The sequence below is a fragment of the Eubalaena glacialis genome, chromosome 3, assembly GCF_028564815.1.
Source record: "Eubalaena glacialis isolate mEubGla1 chromosome 3, mEubGla1.1.hap2.+ XY, whole genome shotgun sequence".
NCBI classification, from domain to species: Eukaryota; Metazoa; Chordata; class Mammalia; order Artiodactyla; family Balaenidae; genus Eubalaena; species Eubalaena glacialis.
The window spans coordinates 144,645,380-144,670,052 of record NC_083718.1 but is presented as its reverse complement, the minus strand read 5'-3'; the positions used below and the strand labels follow the sequence as shown (position 1 = coordinate 144,670,052).

The 24,673-nt window shown below is 40.4% G+C and overlaps 1 protein-coding gene across 4 annotated transcripts in view; it reads left to right on the top strand.

The window, feature by feature from the left end:
* FGGY (FGGY carbohydrate kinase domain containing) overlaps positions 1 to 24,673 on the top strand; it is a 412,972-nt gene that overhangs the window by 26,720 nt on the left and 361,579 nt on the right. For all 4 annotated transcript variants that reach the window (XM_061186510.1, XM_061186511.1, XM_061186512.1 and 1 more), the window contains exons 3-4: positions 9,260 to 9,371; positions 15,116 to 15,267. In XM_061186510.1, the coding sequence (XP_061042493.1) occupies positions 9,260 to 9,371; positions 15,116 to 15,267 (264 nt within the window). The remainder of the gene's footprint in view (positions 1 to 9,259; positions 9,372 to 15,115; positions 15,268 to 24,673) is intronic.

Here is a 24,673-nt window from a genome sequence, read left to right as displayed (position 1 = left end):
ATTGTCAAGTCTTTATTGGGTTGTTACCCACACATCTAAAAATTTATATGGAAACGCTCAAGTCCTAGAGCTTATGTCGTCCTTGATTTTAAGGGCTTATATCCCTTTTTGGAGCCGCAAATCTTAATCACCTCAACAAGGCAAGAACATTGCAAGGTAGTGTCTAGTAACAGCTTCCATTAGGAAGAAGATAAGCTGGAGGTATCATTCAGCCAGCAGGTATTTGTCAAGTGTCATTAGTCTGCAAATATTTATTGAGCACCTGCTATGTGCTATGCTCTTTGCTAAGCACTAGATTATATATGGGAGAGAGGGCTACAACAAGTTCTCTGCCCCTAAGGATGAAATAGTTCAGTTGCATGGAAAAAAATAATACCCATGAAGCCAACGAAATACCATTTTGTTCTAAATTGTACCAGCTGTATGAGTAATGTTGGAGAGAGAAGGAGCAGAAGAGGGAGTCACCCATGTGGGACTGAGCAATCATGTCAACCTCCTATATTTATAGAACCTTTATGGTTTACCAAGTACGTTCCTATCCATTTGATTGTCATACAAGGTAGGTAGGGGAGGGGTTGTTATTCTCATGTTAAATTGAAAAGAAATACTGAGATCCAGAGAGTTAAGTGACTTTCCCTAAGTCACCCAGGAAGTGGGTGATAAGCCTGAACTCAGGCCACATCTCTGCATTCCCTCCATCTCCAACACCACATACCTTCATCTTTTGTCTGGATTAGCATTGGAATGTAACTGACCTCCTCATCTATGTCTATGCCCTTCCCCTCTCCAATTGTGCTCCTTCTTGAGCTGGAATGATAGATATATGTTAATGCTAACTTGATCAGGTCCCTCTTTTGCTTACAGCTCTTCTGTAGCCCCATACTACTGCCTGGATGGAACTCAGAATCCTTAACATGGCCTGTAGGTGCTGTGTGGTTTGGTTTCAGCCTGCTCTTGGCTCATCTCATGATGCTTCTCTCAGCTCTGCCTTCCACCCATATTCTCCTTCTGTCATAATCCCACACATGCACTGCTCCCCCTGTCCTCTGGCCGGACTTTTGCACACATTCTTTATTCTTTCTGCACACTCTTCCTGCCTTCCGCTGACATATTTCACTCCTCTTCATCCTTAGATCCATACCGTCCGATACAGCAGTCACTAGCCACATGTCACCATTTAAATTTAGTTAAAATTAAATAGAGTTTAAAATTTGCTTCCTCCGTTGCAGTAGCCACGCTTCAAGTGCTCGGCAGCCACGTGTGGCTGGTGGCTGCTGTGCTGGACAGCACGGATACAGAACATGTCCATCACTGCAGAAGGTCCCTTGGGTAGTGCTGCACTGGATCTTAGTTCAAAAGGCAGTTGTTCAAGGAGGAAGCCTTTTCTCGCCCAATGTTACCTCCCAACTAAGTCCTATTTTACTCAGTGTTTTCACATCTCTTGTACTTTTTCTTCATAGAACTTCACATGGTTTGTGAATCATTCATTTTTTGATTAATATCAAATAGTAAAATCATTCTATAATCAAGTAATAACATAACAAAATAAATGAAGTAAAATGAAATAATTCCCATTTGTGGATTAATAGCTGTCTTTTCTACTAGATTTTGTACCGCAGGAGGGTAGGAACTATAGTTTGCTCACCCAGGTCCTAACGTATAGTAGACCCGGGAAATGTAAAAAGAATGAATGACTCAAGACATTGGGACCCCCCTACTCCCAGTCAATGAAGAAAGCTTGAGGAAGGATGTAGGGTTAAAAGTGAGACTTGAGAACACTAAGAGTGGATGTTCAGGAGGAATATTACGGATGGAAGCGCTTAGGTGGAAAAGTTAGAGTCAACCCCGGCTGGAGCAGGTGGTTTCCAGTAGGAGGAGGAAGGGGAGCTGGAATTGGTGATGGGGGCATACCTGGGGTGGCTGGTTCTGAGGCCAGTTGGGAGCTCTTCTAGAATCATCCTGAGTTTCAGACTGACCAGCAACAGATTCAGGATGGCTTGGAGGAACAGAAACTAAATTCAAGGATGCCAGTTAGGAGGCAATTTCCTTCTTCTAATGAAGTTCTGGAAGCTGAGATTTGTTTGAACCATAAGGTCTGGGAGGCCTGGGACTATGTCTGTCTTGTTGAGCATGTGTCCTCTATGGTGACACATGTAGGTGGTTAATACTATCTCTTTAATAAATGAAGGGCTGGGTTAGGATGTTGGCCGAGGAATAAAGAGGCAGCGCAAGACTGAGAGACTTTGGAAGGAAGATCTAACAGGACCTGGTGACGATAGAAAGGGAGGAGGTAGAAGCAGTTTCAGAGTTTCTGTTCTTGGAGGAATATTGATGTCACTGACATAAATGGCAGTGTTTGGCCTCTATCTCTCTACCTTATGTTCAAGGGACAGTACCACACCTGAGCTAGGATGCTGTGTAGGTAATGGACCAGGACTGGATTTGTTCATTTTACTGGTTACTAGAGTAGATTTTGTAAAACTGAAGGCCTCCAGGGGCCTTGCAGGTAACATACACCCCACACAAGCTGTATTAGCCTTGTTGTTATTCCCACCTCAGGGCCTTTGCACTGGCTGTTCTCCTGCCTGAAACACTTTTTCTGCAGTTTTCTACAGGGTCAGCTCCTCAGGTCCTTCAGGTGTTTCCTCAAATCTCACTTTCTCAGCAATTACCTTCCCCTTCTCCGGCATTCCTGATCCCCCTGACATCACTTTCTAGTATACTGTACATACACTATATAATTTTTTCGGTTTATAGTCTGTTGTATATCCTTACAATGTAACCTCCAAAACAGTGAGGAATTAAAAAAAATATTTTGCTTTCCATTGTTTCCCAAATGCCCAGAAGTGTGCACAGCATGACCTTAGAAGGGGCTTGATTGTATTTGCTGATTGACTGAATGAGTAATTGAATTGTGTAGGCAACAGGGAGTGATGGGCCTGAGGGAACTGGGGATTTCATAACCTCATGCACACCCCCAAAGCTGACAAAGGCATTCAAATCAAGATTTAAAAGAATACAGTACCAGCCACACAGAACTCTACTGCAAGCTGGATTCCGTGAGGCCCCAGGCTTTGACCCTTGCTCCAAATACAGCTAAAGATAAAACCAGGTATGCCTCTGACCCTCCAGTTCTCAGTTTGGAAGATTTCTGAGGAACGCTGTCTCCCCACCCAATATGGCACAGCCTGCTGATTTAAAACACATGCAGAATTGAACTGGTTCCCACAGTCAGAACAAAGCGATGCACAATCCCTTCCCCAAACAGTTGTTTGCTGCCCCATAGCTACGAGTTGACAGTTGCGAGACATGGACCAGGTTACCGAATGAAGTTGCAGAAGTCTCCTTCTCTGGAAATTCTTTAGCAGAGCAATGTGCTTTCTCTCTAGCCTAGGAAATTCCCTTGATGCCAAGCTGTTGGGGTGAGTTTACTAGCCTGCTTTCTTCTTCCATTAATGAGCGTATAAAAAAGAATCCTCAGGTCAGCAGGTCAAGTCCCAGGGGCCTTCTGGGTAGTGTGACCCTGACAGCCATCTCTCTGAGATGGTTTAGATGGGGGTGGGGTTGGGGAGTGGAGGGGGTCCTCATGATAAGCATGATGAGCATGGTCATAAGGCATTTCCATATAAGGCTGGGGAAATGACAGTGGCTGCCTAACCAAATCAGGTTTAAATGCATGTCACAATTATTCCTCCAGTTCCTTGTGATAGGTTTCCGTTTTAGAGATGGAGACACTGCACTTTTGAGGCTGAAAGGCCATGGTTAGAATATAGAACTCTGTAGGTCTTCGAGGGGATTCATAAAGTAAATTGTAGAGAATATTTTCTTTGCTTCTACTGGAAAGTCACTCCCACCATAATTCTTAGGAGGATTTGAGTTTATCCAATCTTTTCAGTTGTTTATCCTGTCATTTTATATGTGCTTACATGACACACAGAGCATGCTATGCTTCATACATCAGAAAGATTCCATGAACACAATTAGTAAGGCATCGAGTGAGTTTTCCATCCTTCATATTTCCTACAAAGGTCTATCGGTTCCAGAGCACTTTCAAACTAATTGACGCTCTTGATCCTTACCTAGGAGTTCTCTCTCTCTCAGGAACCTGAGGCTCAGAAAGGTGATGAGATTAGTGCAAGATTACCTGATCCGGAAGTGGTGGAGTTGGAACCAGAAGGTGGCTCTTTTGACACTGTAGCCCGTGCTTGTTTCTACTCCAAAGCTGCCTTGTGGTATTGAGTTTTATTGCATCTTCTACATGTTCCCTCCCAGTTCCTCTCTTGACTAATTGCAGGCCTATGTGGGGTGGGCTTGCCCAAGTCAGGCATGCACTCTCTGGGCACAGAGACCAATAGGACCGCAAGGCAGGTAGAAGTTAGGGCTGGCTTCTTGATTGATAGATTGATGCTCCATGAGTTCAAAGAAGATTGGAGGCAGCTAATTTCCTCAAATAATGGCTGCTACTTATTGTGCACCAAATGCCAGATGTTGGGCTAATCACACCTTATTTTGCTGAATTCTCATAACATCATTAGGAGATGTAGGTCTAAGTAATAGCTTTGTGTAACCAAGGAAACTGGTTTTCTGGCTTCCCAAAGTCACATGACTAGTCAGTGGCAGAGCCAGGTTTCAAACTCAGGGAGTCTGCACCCAGTACCATTGATCTTAGCCACTACCCAGAGATTTCCAAGCCAAGTTGGAAGGACATTCCAGGTAGAGGAGGCCATGCTTATAAATGCTACAGAGACATGATCCAGCAAGGCAAGGGGGTGATTAGAATGGCTGGAATTGTGTAACATGCCCTGGGTCACATAGCCAGAGTGACAGAGCTAGGATTTGAAACCAGGTCTTTGTGGGTCATTGTCATGAGGCCATGCTGACAGGGACTTGGGTTTGCGGCTCACATTCCTCTAAGTCTTGATGGATCAGTGTAGTAAAGGTGTACAGGGCATTCACCTGGTGATGTGGGGCAAAGGTATTGCCAGGCATCCCAGATGGCTCACTAGCGATGTTCTTGCATAGAGCACATGCCCTCTCTGCAGGGTGAGTCTCTTGGGCAGGCAGGCAGTGGTGGAGTAGGAAGAACACAGGCTCTGAGTTTGAATTCTGGCTCTGCCATCGACTGGCTGTATGACAGGATTAAGTTCAAATTCTCAATCTTTGGAGCCCGCTTGCTGTTCCCTTCCCTCCCCAGTCTTCCACTTATTTTTTTAAGAAATGGAAATACTAAATGTTTCCTCAGTGGGTTTTGTAAGGATTAAATAAGATGATGTTTGTAAGTACCTGGCACTCAATAGGTGCTCAATATATGCTGGCATTTTATAATTTATTGTTGCTATTATTTGAAAAAAATTAATGCTTTTCTTTGTTGAAAAATCTGTAATAATTGTGTGTAGCTCTTATTTGAGGAACCCATTAAATAGTAAGAAACAGAATCCTAAATGACAAGTCCAACATTCCAAAACAGGAAAAAAGAAGACTTGTGCATTTTAAATGGTGATGGACACATTTGAGTTGACTTTTGTGGTATTTAAAAGGTTATTGTCATGTTTTAAGTTGGCAGGAAATGTTAATGAGTATGATCACTCATGCTTTTTCACAAAAGGAAACCATAGAAACAAAAATTTAAAAATAGAATTAATCAATAAGTCTGTTATTCTCCAGCTTAAAAAATTACATGACAAAGTGAAAAATCTCCCATCTCCTCCAGCTGTCATTTCTGTTCTCAGAGGCAACCACTATTAGCAGTTTGTTGTATATTCTTTTTGGTTTTTTTGTACCTTATTAATATATCATGGATGTATTTCCATTTCGTCTTTTATAGCTCAACTTTGTAAAAAAATATTTAACAGCTTGGGGTATAATTTACATACTATAAAATCATCCATTGTAAATGTATAATTCAGTGATTTTATTAAATTTGCACATTTGTGCAATCATCACCATAATTCAATTTTAGAATAGTTCTGTTACCCCCCAAAAGTTCCCTTATGCCTGTTTGTAGTCAGTCCCCAGCCCCAGTCATAGATAACTGTTTTCTGTCTTTATAGTTATTCTTTTCTAGAAATTTCACATAAATGGAATCATACAACATGCCTTCTTTTGTGTCTGACTTCTTTCACTTAGCATAATGTTTTTAAGGTTCATTCTTGTGGTTGCACAGATAGTACTCTTGCTGAATACTATACTGTTGTATGGATATAACACACGTGGTTTCAACATTTGGTTAAACCATGATGAACATTTGATTTGTTTACAGTTTTAGGGTATTATGAACAATGCTGCTGTGAATATTCACATACAAGTCTTTATGTTGACATACATTTTTATTTTTCCTGGGTGGATGCCTAGGAGTGAAATTGCTGAGTTGTGTGATAAATTATGTTTCATAAAGTGCCAAACTTCTTTCCCAAAATGGCTGTAGTTTACATTTCCACCAGCAATGTACGAGGATTCCACTTTCTCCGTAATTTTCTAACACTTGGTATTGTCACTCTTTTTTATTATAGCTGTTGTTGTAGGTGTGTAGTAGTAGCTCTTTGTGATTTTAATATGCATTTCCTTAATGACTAATGATGTTGAGCATATTTTTGTGTGCTTTGGCCATTTGTCTTCTTTGGTGATGTGTATATTTAAATCTTTTGCCCATTTTGTAACTGGGTTGTTTATCCTCTTATTATTGAGTTATAAGAGTTGTTTATATATTCCATATATGTCTGTTATCAGGTGTATGAATTACAAATGTTTTCTCCCGATGTTTAGCTTATCTTTTCATTTTCTTACTGTTTCTTTTAAAGAGCAAAATTTTTAAATTTTGATGAAGTCAAATTTATTATTTTTTCTTTTATGAGTCTTGCTTTTTAATAAATCTTTTTCTAGCTCATGTCATAAAGATTTTCTCCTGTAAGTTTTATAGTTTTAATTCTTACATTTGGGGATATGATACATTTTTTGAGTCAATTTTTGTGTATGGTGTAAGGTAAAAGTCAAAAAGTATATGTTCTTTTTTTTTTTTTTTTTGCATATGGGCATTTAGTTGTTTTAGTACTACTGTCATACAGTCTGTCCTTACCCGGTTGAATTGTCTTAGCACCTTATAAAAAATCAATTGACCATACAAGTTTGGGTATATTTCTTATGTTTCTATTCTGTACCATTGATGTATAAATTTATCCTTATGCCAGTGCCACACTGACTTAGTAATGGTAATTTTATTGTAAGTTGAAATCAGGTAGCATAAGTTCTACAACTTTGTTCTTTCTTTTCAAAAGTGCTTAGGCTTTTCTATGTCCTTTACATTTCTGTATAAATTAGGAACAGCTTGTCATTTTCTTAAAAAAAACCTTCTGGGATTTTAATAGGTGTTGTGTAGAATCTGTAGATTAATTTGAGATTGCCATCTCAGCAATGTTGAATTTTCCATTTCATGAATATGGCATATTTCTCCAATTTGTAGTTTCTTTTGTAGCAATGTTTTGTAGTTTTTGGGGTATAGGTCTTGAACTTCTTTTGATAAGTTAATTCCTGAGTATTTTGTTTTTCTGATGCTACTGTGATCAGAATTATTTTTGTATTTCAGTTTTGATATGTTAGTTGCTAGTGTATAGAAGTGCAATTGATTTTTATATGTTAATCTTGTATCCTGTGATCTTACTAAGGTTGCTTATTAGTTCAGGTAGATTTTTCTTTTTGATAAATTTCTAAGGATTTTCTGCATATGGGATTATGTCTTCTGCAAAATAATACACTTTAACTTCTTCCTTTCCTATCTGTATGCTTTAACTGTCTTTTTCTTGCCTTATTGCATTGGCCAGAACCGCTAGTACAAGGTTGAATAGAAGTGGTGAAAGAGAACAGCCTTGCTTTGTTTTTAATTGGAAGGAATCATTCATTTTATTGTAAAGTATGATGTTGACTATAGGTTTTTGTAGATGCTGTTTATCAGGTGTGGAAGGTCCCTTCTTTCTTGGTTTATTGAGTGTTATTTATTTATTTATTTATTTATTTATTTTTTGCATCTGTTGAGATGATCATTTGGTAATTGTGCTTTATTCTATTAGTATATGTTATACATTAATTGATTTATGGATATTAAATGACTCTTGCATTCCTGGGGTAACCCCACATGGTCATGGTGTATAATGAATGTTTTATATGTTGCAATATTGGTTTGTTAATATTTTGTTAAGGATTTTTACACTTATGTTCATGGCAGTTATTGGTCTACAGTGTCCTTTTAATTTGATATCTTTGTTTGGCTTTGGTATCAGGGTAGTATTGGCCATGAAATGTTGGAAAATGTTCTCTCCTTCACTATATCCTAAACGAATTTGTATAGGAGTGGTATTGTTTATTCTTTGAATGTTTCGCAGAACTTCCCAATGAATCCATCTGGTCCTAGATTTTTTGTTTTGTGGGAATGTTTTAGGTGCAATTTTATTTTTCAAGAAAGACTGTTTCTCAGTTTCTTATGTGGCTTCGGCCAAGTTCCATAGCCCCAAAATGGTTGTTTTTGATGATTTTGTCCAGTTTTATGCTTTTATTTTGCTAAGAAGATTTGCCAACCTCTTCATACTACCACACCCAGAAGATGCTTCTCTACCTCTTCATTTTTAATGGCTGTAGAAAATTCTGTTTTACAGGTATACCATAATTTATTTAATAAAAATAGTTCTTCCAATTTTCAGGTGTATTCTTAAACAGTTAACCTTTGTTTATATGTAATTTTACTTACTCATGCTAATAATTCACTAAGATAGGTTCCTAGAAGTAGGATTGCTGGGTCAAAAGTTATGCACTTTTTAATTTTAATAAATACTATACTATATTCTTTAAAATTTGTACTAAATTATCATACTGTTAGAATAACGTAAAAGAAGGTCCACTTCTCTCTGTCTTGCCACTACTTTATACTGTTAATTTTTTACATTTTTGCCAATAAGAAAAACAAAGATTGGGGTATTTTTATTTGCATCTATTTAATTTTAGTGGAGTTGGGAATCTTTTTATATACTCTTTGACTATTTCTTTTTATTTTATGAAGTGACTTGTCATGTCCTTTGCTTAGTTTCCAATTAGATGGGTTGTCTTTTAAATTAACTTATAGGATCTTCTGATATTTTAGTGATATTGAACTTTTATTTGTTTTCTGTTGTAAATACTTTATTCTGCCATTCATTTCCTTCTAGTCATAACTGTTTTCAGTCTTTTAAAAGCCTGTATTTTAATTTATGTTTTTGTTTATTTGTTTTTAAAACAGAAAGTTGTACAAGGGATTGATTTAAACCAAATTCGAGGGCTTGGGTTTGATGCCACGTGTTCTCTGGTTGTTTTGGATAAGCAGTTTCGTCCTTTACCAGTGAATCATGAAGGTAGGACCATTTCTCTCTCTTTTCTTGGTGGTGGGAGACTGGCTGGGGCCCAGGTGGAGCATGATATCAAGTGTTAACACTGTTAGTGAGATTTACAGGTGGAGCATGGGGCCCCGAAATCATGTCCCTAAAGGTTAAAGCTTGGGCAGCAGTTAGTAGGAGAGGGGTGACATTGGGATTAGGTGGATAAGGAAGAGACTTGGCTCCATAATGCACAGGAGCCACAGTAGAAAATCTGATGTAGGATGGATGTGGGATCATTAGCTCAGAGTGAGTAGCCTTGAAACAGATAAGTGGTCTGGGCCTTTTCAAGGAAGGGAGTGTTGTCTGTGCCTGCAGTTGTTTTGCATATGAAGCTCCTCCACCACATTCATTTGAGTGGGTGAATCAAGTTCACTTAAAGAAAATAGAATAAGACAGACAGGACCATATATCACACAAAAGCTGGAAATGAATGGTCTCTCTATTTTCAATAGCCAGACCAAAGACATTCCCATTTAATGATGTTGTTCTAATACGCTCTCATTACACTCTCATTGCACTCTCTCATTACACTCATGAGTACTGTGATGAGCTGTTTCAAATGTAAGTGCCAACTTTTATCCACTGTCAGAAATTTTTCATGGGTGGTGAGGATGTGTCCCTTTTGGGATACTCTAGCCAGTAGTGCTAGCACTGAGGTTGCAAACCCAAAAGTCAGGTAGGTAATTTAAATGAATATAGTGCGCCAGATTTGAGAAAAACAACAGCACATGTGCAGAGATAAATTTCAACTGACATTTAACCTTTTGATGAGTGGCAGACATTTGGGAGCAGTGGAGACTATGGTGCACTGGAAATTGCATGCTCCATCTAAAGGAGTGTGACTCTGCATTTTCAGTCGGTTGTTGCCAACGTAGGTATCACAAGCATGTTTTGGGCTAGGCTGTATTAAAGAATCCTTAGTAGTGGACACTGCTGTAGCAGCACCTTTCTTAATTGGCGGCTATGGATACTGGGGCACACTGGGGCACCGTGGCATTGGAGTCAGGCAGTCCCAGATCTTAGCCCTGCTGCTGCTGAACTGTGACACCTTGAGTGAGTCACTTAACATCTCCATGGCTTGGTTTCTCCTCTGAAAGAATTGGAATAATGAAACAGTAGCTTTGCTGTGAGAATTAAGTGAGAGCCGGACGCCTGAATGCTCAGAAAAGTTTCTTCAGTCCGCTTATGAATTCCTTAAGTTAGGAGAATGTGTCTTACTTACGCCTGTGGACCTAATGCATGGAACAGTGATTTTTATAAATGACATGCCCTGCAAAAGTATGCACATGGATGAATGATTAGAGCACAGTGGTAATGGTGACCATCTTTTACACACACATACACACACACATTTTTTTCTATTTATGCCACATTTACTAGCACCCCCTGTGTGCCAATCCCTGTCTGATTAAGTGTTGGGACTTCAGAGACGAATATGAGTGGTCCTTGTTCTCAGTGGCTGACCACTGGCTCAGCTGGCATTGTTGCGGCCCAGGAGGACAGGGCAGCCCCCGTCTAGACCACTTCAGAGAGCAGAGACCCAAGGAATGGGACTGAACCTACAGACCTCAGCTCAGCAGCAGCAAGTCCTCTCCAGCCATGGAGTGGGCTGCTTGGGGAGTCTGCCAGCACTTCTTTGTTGGCTTGTTTTAAGTAGCGGTCAGGTGATGGTCTGTTAGGGTTGCTGTGGGAGGAATTCTCGTCTTGGATGGGACTTTAGATGTTAAGAGCCCTAAGTTCCAAGGACTCTGTACCTTCCAATCTGCTAAAACACATGGTTTTTAACTCTGGTAGCATATTAGAATCAACTGGAGATCTTTTAAGATTACCAATTCATGAGCCTTACCCCCAGGGTTTGTATTCATTTGGCTTGGGGTGAGGCTAGGGCATCAGTGTTTTTAAAGTTTTCTCGATAATTCTAATATGTGGAGAATTACTGGGTGCAGATGAATGGACAGCTAAAACATTAGGAATAAGAACATCTGAAGTAGAGGAAGAGTTCCTTGTTAAACCTGCTTATACCAGCACCCTCCCGGATGCCATCTTTTTTCTCATTGTAGAGAGAATTGCCTCCTGTTGACAGTTCTCCTATTAAAAGTGTTACCTAGGTTGCAACCTGCATTATAAGTGTTGAAAAAATTGTATTCCACCTAGAAGGTTAAAATGTACCCATTCATCAAATGCATCCAGCTGCAGGTGCCCTCACCAGTTTCTTGCCTTTCAACAGGTTCTATTAAGGTTAGATTTTAACTGCAATGGATTAGCCTGTACTAGAAAATGAAATTCAAATTTTAAGGATGAATTAAGAGGGTCTTTAAAGACTTCTGCTTACCTGATAATGACCCATTCTTGATTGGTTAATTGGAGTAATTGTGAAGAGCAGGGAGTGGAGTCAGGAAATTAACCATCACCATTAAAACCAAACCCATAAGACCAGCAAAACTTACCTTCTTTAGATGGTAACCAAAAAGAAAAAGAAAAAAAAATCCCAAGGAAATTAAGTACACTAGTTTGAGAACACTGACCTACAAGATAAAATAGTCTCATTGTTTGCCTTTTCTTATTTGGTCTTTCTTCCTTTTCAAGATCAGACCAGTGCTGGGTTGGACAGAGGTGCCATTGCTGTGTGCTTCCTACCTCTGCAACCCACCTAGCTCAGACCATGACTGGGTGAATCATTCCAGCCACAGTAGCTCTTGGGAGGGAGAGGAACCCAGGGAGATAATTTAGGGTCAGGGAGGAAGTTACTACCTAGGTTACTCTGTAACAGAAACCTAATATTTAGATGGTTTTCTGATTCACAGTCATTTCCTTCAAGTATCCCTGGAACACCTCCTGTGAGGTCTTCACAGTATTAATTGAATGAGTACAGGGGTAAATGATCTGCCCTAAGGTAAACTGACCATGTAACCCAAATTCTGCTCTACCAGATTATTTCCAGTTCTCTTAAAATATGATGCCTTTATGGGTCTGTGCTCTGTTGGTTTCACGTGCTGTTTCTATTGTGTAGCCCCTCCTCCCTCACTCCTTCTTCACCTGCTTATCCAATGGCCAGTCATTTTCAGAATTAACCTAAAGCTTTCCTGCCTCTTGGAAGCTCCCTGTGCAGCCTCGGGCTTGGCTAACTGGGGCCTTCTCTATGCTCTTCCTTCTCTCTGTACCATGTCCAGGACTTCTGTCCCAGCAGTCATCACTCCATACAGACTGTTTTTCCACTTACGCACATGTTCCCTAAGGACAGAGACTGTGGCACATTCTTCTTGGTATCCCAGCACCCAGCCCTGTGCCTGGCATGTAGCAGATGCTTAATAAAAGATGAAATGAACTTTCAGTGGAGTCATTTATTTGTGATTTTCTACAGGCACTGAAAAAAAGATTAACTTCCAGGTTGTTGTCTGTAATGAACATTGGTAATTAATAATCATAATAAATATAATAAAGTAATTGATTCTACACAACGCTCAGTGTGTCGTTCTGAGAGCCTCTTCATGTAGAGGTAGTAGTGGCTGATCGGTCTGTCTTTACAATAGAAAGTTTAGCAACAGGTGTTTTTGTCTTGAAGCAGCTGCAGACAGATTCTATACAATATTTAAGATGCAATGCAGATATTGTCCCCCCAACACCCACACACCCACATTGTGTGTGTGTGTGTTTACGAATGTGTGCCCACATACCCACAGTCTGATTCTGTGATGGTTCTGGAATAGGACCTGGATGTCAGTATTTTTAAAGCTATCCCAGGAGATTCTAATGTGAAACTAGGGTTGAGAACCAGAACTTTAAGCAGTTTTGTCATACAGTAGAATCACTCAGCTGTTTAAACAAAATCTTAGATGTACCTATGGAAGGGTTCATGTACTTTCTCTTATTTTAAATGTATTACTGTTGCTTGAGGAGTTTTTGTGGGACCTGAAATCTCTCCAGGCAGGCAAACCAATGAGTGAGTCCTTGACTCATTACGATGATGACCTAATTTAGATGTGTCCTTAGGCTGACTTTTTTTGTAAGTTTTAAAAATTCTTTTTCAAATATATGGAAGAGTAAGGAAAATAAGATAACAGCCTCCTATGTATGTATGAGGATGAACAGATGAGGTTTTGCCACATTTGCCACAAGTCCTTTTTTTTTTTTTAAGAAAGAACCACTTGAAGCTTCAGTCCATGCCCTCCCCCTCCCCTGCCCCTCTGCCCAGCAGGTAATGGTTCTGCCATAGCTGGTGTTCACAAACACATTTCTTCTGTGCTTTTACCACATGTGTGTATACCCACAACAACAAACAATATATACTGTGTTTAAAAATACCCCAGCTGGTGTCATTATTCATGTTGATGTGTGTAGCTTGAGTTTAAATTTGTTTTACTAATTTATTTATCCATTCCCAGCACAGATCTACTTTCAAAGCACACTTTGTGCTTTTCCCAGCTGTGAGGTAGTAGGCATGTCTTCAATCTCGGAGTCAGTTTGTCATTGAAAACGGCCTAGATCTCAGAGTTGTTTTAAGGATTAAATGAGACGATGTGTGCAAGAGGTTCAGCACAAGGCTTGGGACACACACACACAAACGTGCATGCGCAGCTTTATAAACACTCATTATTAGCAAAATTATATAATTGCTGCAGTTATTTTGCCAATAAGTAAAATAACATGTGAAGTGCCTATCTCAATTACTCTTGGGTCCCTTTTATCTTCCCCGTTTATAATCTCCCAGGTATATTCCTTGCTGTTCTCTGCATTTTGCCATCAGAGGAAGCAGAGGACTGTGAAAAGAATATTGGCTTGCCCATCAGTGCAGGATGAATTAGCAGAGTCTGGGGAAGAGGGAAAGGGGCAATTAGTTTCTCTGTGGGCTGCAGGATGGTAGAGGCAGGATGTGAGGGGCACTGCCCATTCTCCTTTTCCAGCTGATTTTAAATTCTGTTTCCTGTGATTTATTCCTCTTGAGGGCCTACTATGTGACAAGTACTTGCCATATCCTTTATGCACATTATCTTTTGTTCATTGAATGAAAAATCTCAGTTAAGCCTTATATGCTACATTTTGCAGATAAGGACACTTAGGCTAAGAAAAATTAAATAACTTTCTCAATATTTCTGCCTATACTGAAAGAACGTTCCCCATTAGGTCTGCCTTGTTCCAGAATGGAAAAAAAATTCCAGTGATTCCCACCCCACCAAACAAACCAACCGAGTGAGGAAAAACACTTAAATTAACTAATTTTAATTAGAGTGACTAGAGGAAGTGAGAATATAGGCAAATAAAAGCCATTATGTAAATGTATATGATATTATACCTAAAATATTTGTCTGTATTTCAAGGAGACATACCTTAAAAAGCTGAAGTATTGTTTTAGGCTTATTTCATTGGCTCTTTTCTCGAGTATATACCCAGAAAAGTTTTTCTAGAATAGGTGGGATAGGAAAGGAAGGGGAAAAGTTGAGAGAGAATGAATGGTAATACAAATAATTGGTGGATTTTGACTGGTTTTTCCTTTAGACGTTTAACCCTGGGACTATATTCAAAGAGTACATCTCTTGAAGGGTCCGAGATTTGGGTAGGATGTACTAGTCAGTGTTGGTGGTGGTCCTTTCACTTGTTTCTTGTTGATGTGTGAAATTATACAAGCAGTTGTGCAGATTTTTGCCCTTGGGAATCCATAAGTGCCCCCTTGAATTAGAAGGATAAGGATGCACCTGTGTCCTCATCTCCCTTGTTTTTGCTAGGGGGTTCTCATCGAAACATCATCATGTGGCTGGACCACCGGGCGGTCAGTCAGGTCCACAGGATCAACGAAACCAAGCACAGTGTCCTGCAGTACGTTGGGGGTGTGATGTCCGTGGAAATGCAGGCCCCGAAGCTTCTGTGGCTAAAAGAGGTAAGTGCATAGGGTTGAGGAGCGATTACTCATAATAGCAGAGGATTCCATTTATTGAATCTATTGGTACCAGGCACCCTGCTCATCACGGCTGTTGTGTTTGATTTTTGCAGCAACTCTCAGGAAGGTTGATCCCATTTTATTGATTCGGTTGTGGTTAAGTCATTCTGCTTAACTCAGGCAAAGCACTGTGATAAGTATTTGATGCAGATTATCTCTTTGACTCCTAATGGCAACCCTATAAAGTAGTTTTTTTCTTTTTCTGTATTTGTAAAAACTAAAGCTAATAGAGATTCGTCAGCTCACCCAAAGTGACTCAATAAGTATGCAACAGAACCAGGATTTGAACCTAAAAATGACTCTGAAATTGATTTTCTTAATATCCGCTGTGCTACTGAAGTTCAGAGAGGTTAATTATCATTCCAGTTAGAAAGTGGCAGAGCTGGGATTCAAGTCCAAATCTTCTGACTGGAACATTCTTTCTCTACATACTTTTAGCCCCCAATGATTAATCTTTGGCCTTAGTGGCATTTTATGGAATGCCTTTCTCATCTCACCTGAACTTGAGTTTGCATACCCTTGTGTGATAAGGTGATCTCTGGCTAAGGCACTTGCAGGTGGTTCCCATTTCCAGATGTTAGAATCATTTATGAAGTGTGGAGAATGGTAATGTCAGCTTAATGGTTCCCAGTAGAGATGGATGTGTGAGAAAGTTCAAGTCCTCTGGGAATTGCAGGAACTTGAAAACCCCTAGGTGGTCTGGTGAGGAGAGAATCCATCTAATGATAAGACCTGCCGTGATTCATTTACTGGCCCTGAGGTTTCAGGTGGATTGAGTCTTCAATTACTCAAATGTGGGGTTGGGGAGAGTTTAAAGGTGATGAGGAGGTGTCCTTGGATTGCCACCATGGGGCAGAAGGGAGATAAGTAAAAAGGGCATCAGTAATCAAGGCAGGCTTGGCTTGTTACTTGTTTAGTATATTGAGCCATTTTGTAAGTTTTAATTTGCAGAAAGACTTCCATATTTGCTAAGAGTTTGAAAACAGAGTGTTTTAGGAGTTGGGTGTTTCTAGGATCCAATTCTGACTGTATTTGCATCACACTGTGTGACTTTGGGCAAAGCAATTCTCATCCCCAGGCCTCACTTTTTCCATCTCTAAAGTGAGAGAGTTGGACTGGATCAGTTTGGAAACTTGACACAAAAATATCCTGAAATACAAATCAGTGTATTGATTTGTATTTGCACTGCCTCCACACTCTGCTATGTGTTCAGAATTTTCTGAATAAGGCTCTAAACAGTGCCTCACTGTGCATTCAACTACCTGAAGGTTGTGCCTCAAATCTGTTTTTCAGACTTTTTCAATTTTTTTTTTTGTCTTTTTGGTAAGCATGCCCAGGAATCCTTGCTGAGAGTTCCTTTGGTTTTACTGTGATTGAAAATGCAAAATCAAAACAACTTCTAAAATCATGTTTCGTACCTTCTCCTTAAAGCCTACCAGCACGGCTTATAGCTCTTCTCAAACTTCAACGTGTAAATGAATCACCTGGAGAGCTTGTTAAACTGCAGATTCTGACTTAGTAGCCCTGTGGTGGGAACTAAGAATTTGCATTTCTAACAAGCTCCCAGGTGATGCTGATGTTGCTGGCCTGCAGACTCACAAAACCACTTTCAATGCTAAAGGCTCTGCCTTTGTACCCTGAAAAGCATCCATGTGTGGAGAATCGGGAAACAGTACCTTCTTGTTATTGGGCTTATGGGAGACTGAGGCACAGGGAAGTACAGTAGCTTGAGTTGCTGTTCAACAGCACATTCGACGTCAGAACATGAGAGTCTGTGCCAAGTTTACTGGGCTGCCATTTGTTTACTCTTCATTCATTCCTTAATTTGCCAAATCTTACCTGAGGTCCTGCTGTGAACCAGCACTGTGGTGGGAACTGGGGACATGGGCACAAAGAGGACTCGGCCTTACCCTCAAGGGGCACAGTGACCACTGGGGACAATGGTGGGGGAGCATAAGGAGAAGAGAGGCATGGAACCAGAGCCAGCAGAAGATGCACTGAGCGCCGAGATGCAGGAATATGCAGAGTGCTTTCAGGGAAAATAATTTGCTCCCTGCACGAGCTACTTGAGATGAGCCTCAAGATATGAGTGGAGGTTTTGTGTAGTAGAGAAGACAGGAAGGATACAGTATTCTAGAGAGAATGAGGTTCATTATGGTAAGGTGTGTAGGCCCAAGGACAGGAGCCTGGGATGCTTCCCTGAGTGTAGTAGGAAATGAGACCAGGTAAGTAGCCCGGGCTCAGTTTGTTAAGGGCCTATTTGGTGAGAGAGATTAGTGGATGGTTGTTAGGCAAGGGGGGAAGTGTCTTAGATACCTTTGGCAGGGTGAAGAGATTGGATTAGGAGTGAGAAAATGTGTGTGGGGGGGAGTAAGAACCAGTTTATTTATTTATGTTTTTATTAGTATGTATGCATTTATTTATTAACCACGCCGTGCGGCTTGTGGGATCTTAGTTCCCCTACCAGGGATGGAACCTGGGCCCCAGCAGCTGAAGCACCGAGTCCTAACCACTGGACCACCAGGGAATTCCCCTAGAACCAGGTTTCTTACTTTCCTCATTATAGCACTTAGTTGGCCTTGCTTTGCCCTTAGGATAAACTCCAAAATTTGTAACCTGGCCCAGAAGATGGTATATGACGTCATTTTCACCCCCCTCCTCTGCTTCCTGTGTGTCTCTCACTTTGCTCACTCTGATCCATCCACAGGGATCCACTCAGAGTGCCTCAAACACACCAGCTCTTTGCCACCTCAGAGTTTTGACTAGGGGTTGGCAAACTAAGGCCATGGGCCAAATCTGGCCTGTTGCCTGTTTTTGGATGTCCTGGAGCTAAGAATGAGTTTTATGTTTTCAAATGTTTGAAAAAGAATCAAAAGAAGAGTCATATTTTGTGACTTGTGAAAATGATAGGAAATTAAAATTTTAGTGGCCATAAATAAAGTTTTATTGGAGCACAGCCACGCTTGTTCGTTTATCTACTGTCCATGGTGCTTTTGCCCTGCATTGGTAGAACTGAGTATTTGAGATGGAGAGTGCATGGCCTGCAAAGCTGAAAATATTTACTCTCTGGACTGTTAGAGAAAAAGTTTGCTTACCTCTGGTCTTAATGATGCTCTGATGCTGTGCCTTCTGCTTGAATATTCTTCCCTCTTCTCACCATTGATTCTAACTCATCATGTAGGTCTCAGCTTTATTGTCACGTCCTTAAAAAAGCCTTTCCTGACCCTCAAATAAATCAGAGGTCTCTTGTCATTGTACTCTTAATTTTACTTCATTGTATCTTTCATAAATTGTAATGACACGTCAATTTGTATGATGATTTGTATAAAAGCTCACCCCCTCCAACCATAGTAATCCACAGGAGGATGGAGATGATATCCATTTTGTTCCTTGTTGTGTCCCTATCCCTAATTAAATGCCTGGCAGATAGTAGGTACTCAGTAAATATTTTCTGAATGATTTGAGTGGGCCAATAAGGAGCTATTGCAGTTTTCCAGGTGAGAAGTGATGAGACCTGAATTAGGCACTGTGGGATGGAGAGGAGGTGGGTTCCAGAAATCGTTAGGGGTTAATGTCAGCAGGACATTGAGGCTGATTGGCCATGAGGGGTGAGCTAGGTGGAGGAGTCAGAGCTGACCACTCATCTCAGTATTGCTGTCATTCATGTGCTCCTTGTCCTTAGCCTGGAATCAGATGTCAGAGGGAGTTGGGCAGAATTTGGAGTTCAGACTTCTCAGAAGACAGAAGTGATGTACTAGGACCACCGTACCTTTTGGGCAAAGCCACTAGGGTCCTAGTTCTGCAATATGGAATTTTAATCATGTCCTTTACATATAAGGTTTGTGTGTTTTAGGTTGACGTATGTCTCCTTAATAAGAATTGTCAGATAAAAGGAAAAATGCCATTTGATTTTTTCATAACCCCCAGCAGTCTGGCTTCTCCATTTGGTCTCAATGATTCTGACTCTCATCTTAATGAAGGCCAAATGTAAATTAAGTTCTCTCAGGCTGGAACAGCTGGAGTCTCCTATCTTTATAAACATGAAACATTGTAGGGTAACAAGGTGCAGGCTGAGGAAGGTCAAGCAAGTTAACAGGCTGATGCCGATCCTGACAGCTCAGTGTTAATGGAAGATAATTATCTGGCTTGTAGCGGATGCATGGAGATATTCCAGTCCGTCTTTTAACTCATTTCCTCTTTTTGCTATTGTCAGCAGAACAGAAAGCTAATCATTTTATAGTTTGCAATTTTCATTGTTCATTCCAAAGGTCTGGAAGCAGCTGGCTGGAATGTCAGAGGATTTTGTTGATGGGTTTAGAAAATATATCTGCCCCTTTCATCTCCCCAGTCCATGCCCTTCTGTTTCTGTTCCCCTGATAACATATTGGGAAAATGAGTAAATGATTCTCTGATTGGTTCTAATGTGCTTTATCCTGTGCATGTAGATTCTTGGGAGGAACCTGGGAGTTTGGATACCCAGAGGGGTGGTTTGATAACTTCCTGCTAGCTGTGGAAGGTGCTAGCACACCTAGCATTGGATGCTTTGCAGTAGGAACTCTTGAAAAGAAAACTCTGTTAGACTTCAGGAAAGCCTGGTCCTTGTCCCTTCTGTACAGTAAGAGGCTGGCACAGTAAGGGCCTCGACTGGCCTTATTCTTTCATTCTTCTTGATGATATAGTAACAATTATTCTCTTTTCTTTAGGTTTCTCATCTTGAAACTTTATGAAAGATAAACAATGTCAGTTTCTTTCTTGGACATGCACCATTTCTTTTTTGGTGGCAGTTTGGTGGAAACTATAGTCTTTTTCTGTTAGTTACTCTGGCTTTAAATTTTGTGCATAGGTCTGATATTATTTACCTACATTCATCAGATCTTAGCAGTACAGCTCATACAAGATTGGAACTTTGGGAGATAGAACACAGTTCTGTAACAACAAAAAAAGTACAGGATTTGAAGCCAAACACACTTGCATTTAAATCTTTCTCCACCATTTACCAATTTTGCAACCTTAGGCTAAGTCAGCATCTCTGAGTTTCAGCAGGCTTAGCTGTCAAATGATGATAATAATATCAGCCTTGTGGAATTATTATAATTTAGTCGGATATTTGCAAAATATCTTATTCAAAGAGTAGTTTAATTCTCACTTCCACTGTGCATAAAAATGTTTGTCTCTACTGATGGGCATGTCAATAACATTCTAGCACCAATCGAGAGAATTTTAAACACTAGAATATCTTATTTTAAGTAGCTGAGTGTAATGAGTGGTATGTTTTTCCTGTTTGAATAATGGCTACGGAAACCATCTAAAAATGACCACAAAGTTGTCAGAGACAATCATAGAAAATAGTAGAAGAGTATAAAACATATTTTCAGAGTCATTCATTTATTTGAATCATCCACATCCTATGTGTAATACCTATACCAGAAAGCAGCCAGCTTTGAATTGCAAAGCAGATTGACTTACTGAATACCTTCTACTTGTTTCCCCTAAAATTCACCAGTGCCTCCAGCTCCAGATTTATTTTATTCCACAATGATTATTTAATCTTTACACTAGTCTTGTGGGGTAGATATTACCTCTTTTTATAAATGAGGAAACTGAGGCTCAAAAAAGTTAAATGTCTTACTCCTAGTCTCGTATCATGTAAGCACACGTACATCAAGAACGATACAAACAGCTCCATCCCCCATCCCCCTCCTGTGGGGGCCTGTGCAGTTCACTGTGGGAACCCAGAAGTGGTCTCGGCCTTCACAAAATTACAGCCTTTTAAAAAAAAATACACACACACACACACACACACACACACACACACATATGTATACGTATTTATTTATTTGGCTGAGCCGGGTCTTCGTTGCGGCATGCAGGATCTTTTAGTTTTGGCACGTGGGATCTTTAGTTGTGTCATGGAACTTTTAGTTGTGGCATGTGAGATCTAGTTCCCTGACCAGGGATCAAACCTGGGCCCCCTGAATTGGGAGTGCGGAGCCTTAGCCACTGGACCACCAGGGAAGTCCCCCAAATTACAGCCTTTTTGGACTAAGCAATAAGAACAGAATAAGGAATTAGATGAAAACAGTAGCTAAAATGTATACAGTGCTTATTATATACCTAATACTTGTCTAAGCATTTCATCCATGTTAAACTCATCGAATCCTCACAACCACCCTATGATGTAAGTCTCACCTTTTACAGATAACAAAACAGCCTCACAGGTGTTAAGCAATTTGCCTAAGGTTATTCAGCTAATAAATGGCAAGGCTGGGGTTTGAACCTTAGCATTTCAGACCCATAGAATGGGCTTATCACCATTTCACTCTACTGCCTCTTCAAGTGTTTGCCTTGCAGGGTTTGACTAATCTAGTTCAGGGAAAAAACTTGAAAGTAACGACTTCAGGAGAATCTGAGGCTGGGAACAATGGGTGGTGGGTTCATTTTTTTCATTTAAAAAGTCTTGGCTGAGTGTCTCCTATATGATGGGCACTGGGGTTGCCAAGGTGAGCAAGACAGATGAGGGCCCTGGGTAGCCTTCTGGGAACTTAGATTCTAGCATAGAACAGCAGAAAATAGACACGGAGACAAATACATATGCAAAGTGATTTTGTTTTCTGGAAAACGCTATGAAGGAGAATGGCAGATGAACAGATTTGGCATAGCTAGTGTGTTCTCTTGGGAGGTTTTGGTTGACAAGAATGATGAGACTTTCAGGAAGAGGGAGCAGCAGATTCAATGAGGGGAGGAAAGCACCTGAGAGATCAGCATAGGAGGTAGTGGGGCTGGCAGGTATGAGCAAGGCAGGGAGTGGCAGGAGGCGGGGTAAGAGAGGTGACCAGGGGCCAGATCCTGCACAGCCTTGAGGCCGTGGACAGGAATTTCGATTTTATTCTAAGAGCAGTGAGAAATGGTTGATGGATTTTAAACATACGTGTGACATGATCTGTTTTATGACTTCAAAAATATCCTTCTGGCATATGTACTGGGTAGATAATAAATATTTGTATAGCAACAACAAAGTTTACACTATAATGTGAAAGGGAAAAAAAATTATGAGGCTGTGCAGTCTTATAAATGCATTTGTCTTAAGAAACTTACAGTATAGAAAAAATATGGCTGTATATTACAAAAAACAATAATGAGACACTATCCGTGGTTGGTATAGTTTGCTAATGTTATAGCACAATGATCATGCTTTTATTACTTCTTTGTACTTTTCCATTGAAAAGTAATCTTATAGTCCCAGCTAACCTTTCTGGTTGACAACACTTCGTTATTTAGCATGGGATTTTTTTTTTTCTTCTTGGGATTATTTTCCTAAACCATCTGCACTGTATGAGGGACTTTACATGCAGTATTTCATCTAAGCCCCTCAGTGACACAGTATTATTATCCCATTATACAGATGAGGAAAACAAGACCCAGAGGGCTTAAGTAGCTTGCTTCCCCAAAGCTAGGCAATAAGTAAGTGGTAGAGCCAGGATTCTCACCAAGTCCAGCCCGCCTTCAGCCCCTGGGCTCTATCCGTTGGCCCTCACTGCCCTGTTGCTCATTTCTGCCCATGTGCAGGGTTACAGGCTGGCAGCTCGCAAGCTGAATCTGGTCCCCAGATGGGTTTTGTTGGACCCACCCTATGCTTGAAAAAAAATTCTTTTTTGAATTAGTGTCCAACATTTAAAAACTAAGAAACTTCACATAAAAATCCAGATTTTTCTGCTTCTCTAGAAAAAATAACAAAAGGATTTAGCAGTCCTGGGTTCACATTCCCACGTGGAAGGAACTGGCCAGAGCTGTGCAGGGGCTGCCCCTCGAGAAGGGGCGATTGTCCTTCATTTCACAGTGGTCCCCACCTAGCCTGCCTCACCACTTCCTTTTCCAGCAACTACCCCTCTAGGCACTTGGATTTGAGACCCAGACTGCGGGAATTTGTTCAAGGAATCCATCATTACTTTTCCTATTACAAAATGCTTAGAGAAATGGAAAGACTTTCCACATGGGGAATTTCTTGGTCAGTGGATCTAAGGATACCATACCCATGTTCTCTTACACCTCTGGGTCTTTGCTGAGGTCTTCCTTCTGCCTGGCAAACTTAAAATCATTTCTTTTCACTTGGGGAAACTTATACTAATTCTTAAAACTCCAGGAAGCCTTCCTTGACTTTCTCCATGTTGATTGGGGTCCTGCCCTCTGTTCCCTATGGCATCCTCCCCTTACCTCTACCCTGGAATTCATTAAACTATACTGTACCTCACTTATCTCCATGTCCCTGGTGTCTAGGGCATTGCTTAGCATCTAACACTGATAACTCAGTAAATATTTTAACGGATGGATGGATGAACTTATCAAATCATTTATCATGCCATTTTTGATTGCTGGGTTTTGTCTGTCCAGATAGTTCCATTCCAAAGTAAAGATCCACTGCAAGTTGAGTGTACTTTAATTTTCTCTTCCCTGTTGTGGAAAAGGAAGTTTGGAGTATTACTACTCCTTTCTACCCCAGAGCCATCCCTTGGCTGCAGTCTGTTACCTTGAGTCACTGCTTATTTTGTGAGATTGATGCAGTAACTCCTTTGGGCCTCTCCTCTGTGTCTTTGTGCTCTGAGGGGACTAACCCCTTTATGTTGCTCCCTTCACCCCCAAGAAAATCCAAGTCACATCAACTGAATCAAACAACCTCTCTTTAGAATGTTTATACTAGGGCCGTTTTACGTTTGGACCAGATTCCTCCCAGCCTTTGAGCACTGCGGACGGTACTGTCAGCTGATGTTAGGGCATCTGTTGTGGATTTTCTCTCCAGGGTGGTCTTCCCATAAACTGGGCTCGTAACTAAAATATATGGAGTGTTGAGGCTGATGGCCTGCCTTCATTTACCTGGACAGTGAATCCTTTCCTTATCCCTGCATTTGCATATTTGATTTATGCCAAATATGTGCTGTATTCTTTTACTTTTATAGTCCAACAAAGTAATTTAAAAAAGCAGGCCAGAATTTTTTAAAAAAAAGGACTTGGCCTGATACCTAATAACATTTAATAAATGTCAGCTATTGTTATGATACTGTATTTTGTATTTTACTTTATAACTTCTATGACTTGGACATATGTTTTCTTTATTTGATTGGTGACATGGCCTTGCAAGTTAAATATTACTATTTGTTACATTTTATAGATAAACATAGTAAGCCTCAAAGAGATGCAATGACTTGTCCACAGATATCAGGATTGGATCTTTATGAAGGTCCTTTTGGATCTAAATCCTGTCTTGTTTTTTTTCTGCTGCACCATGTTCCTTCCTCATTTGGATTGGTGGATTCTTGGCTCCATAAGAGGAGGGAACAAATCTTTCTCTCCA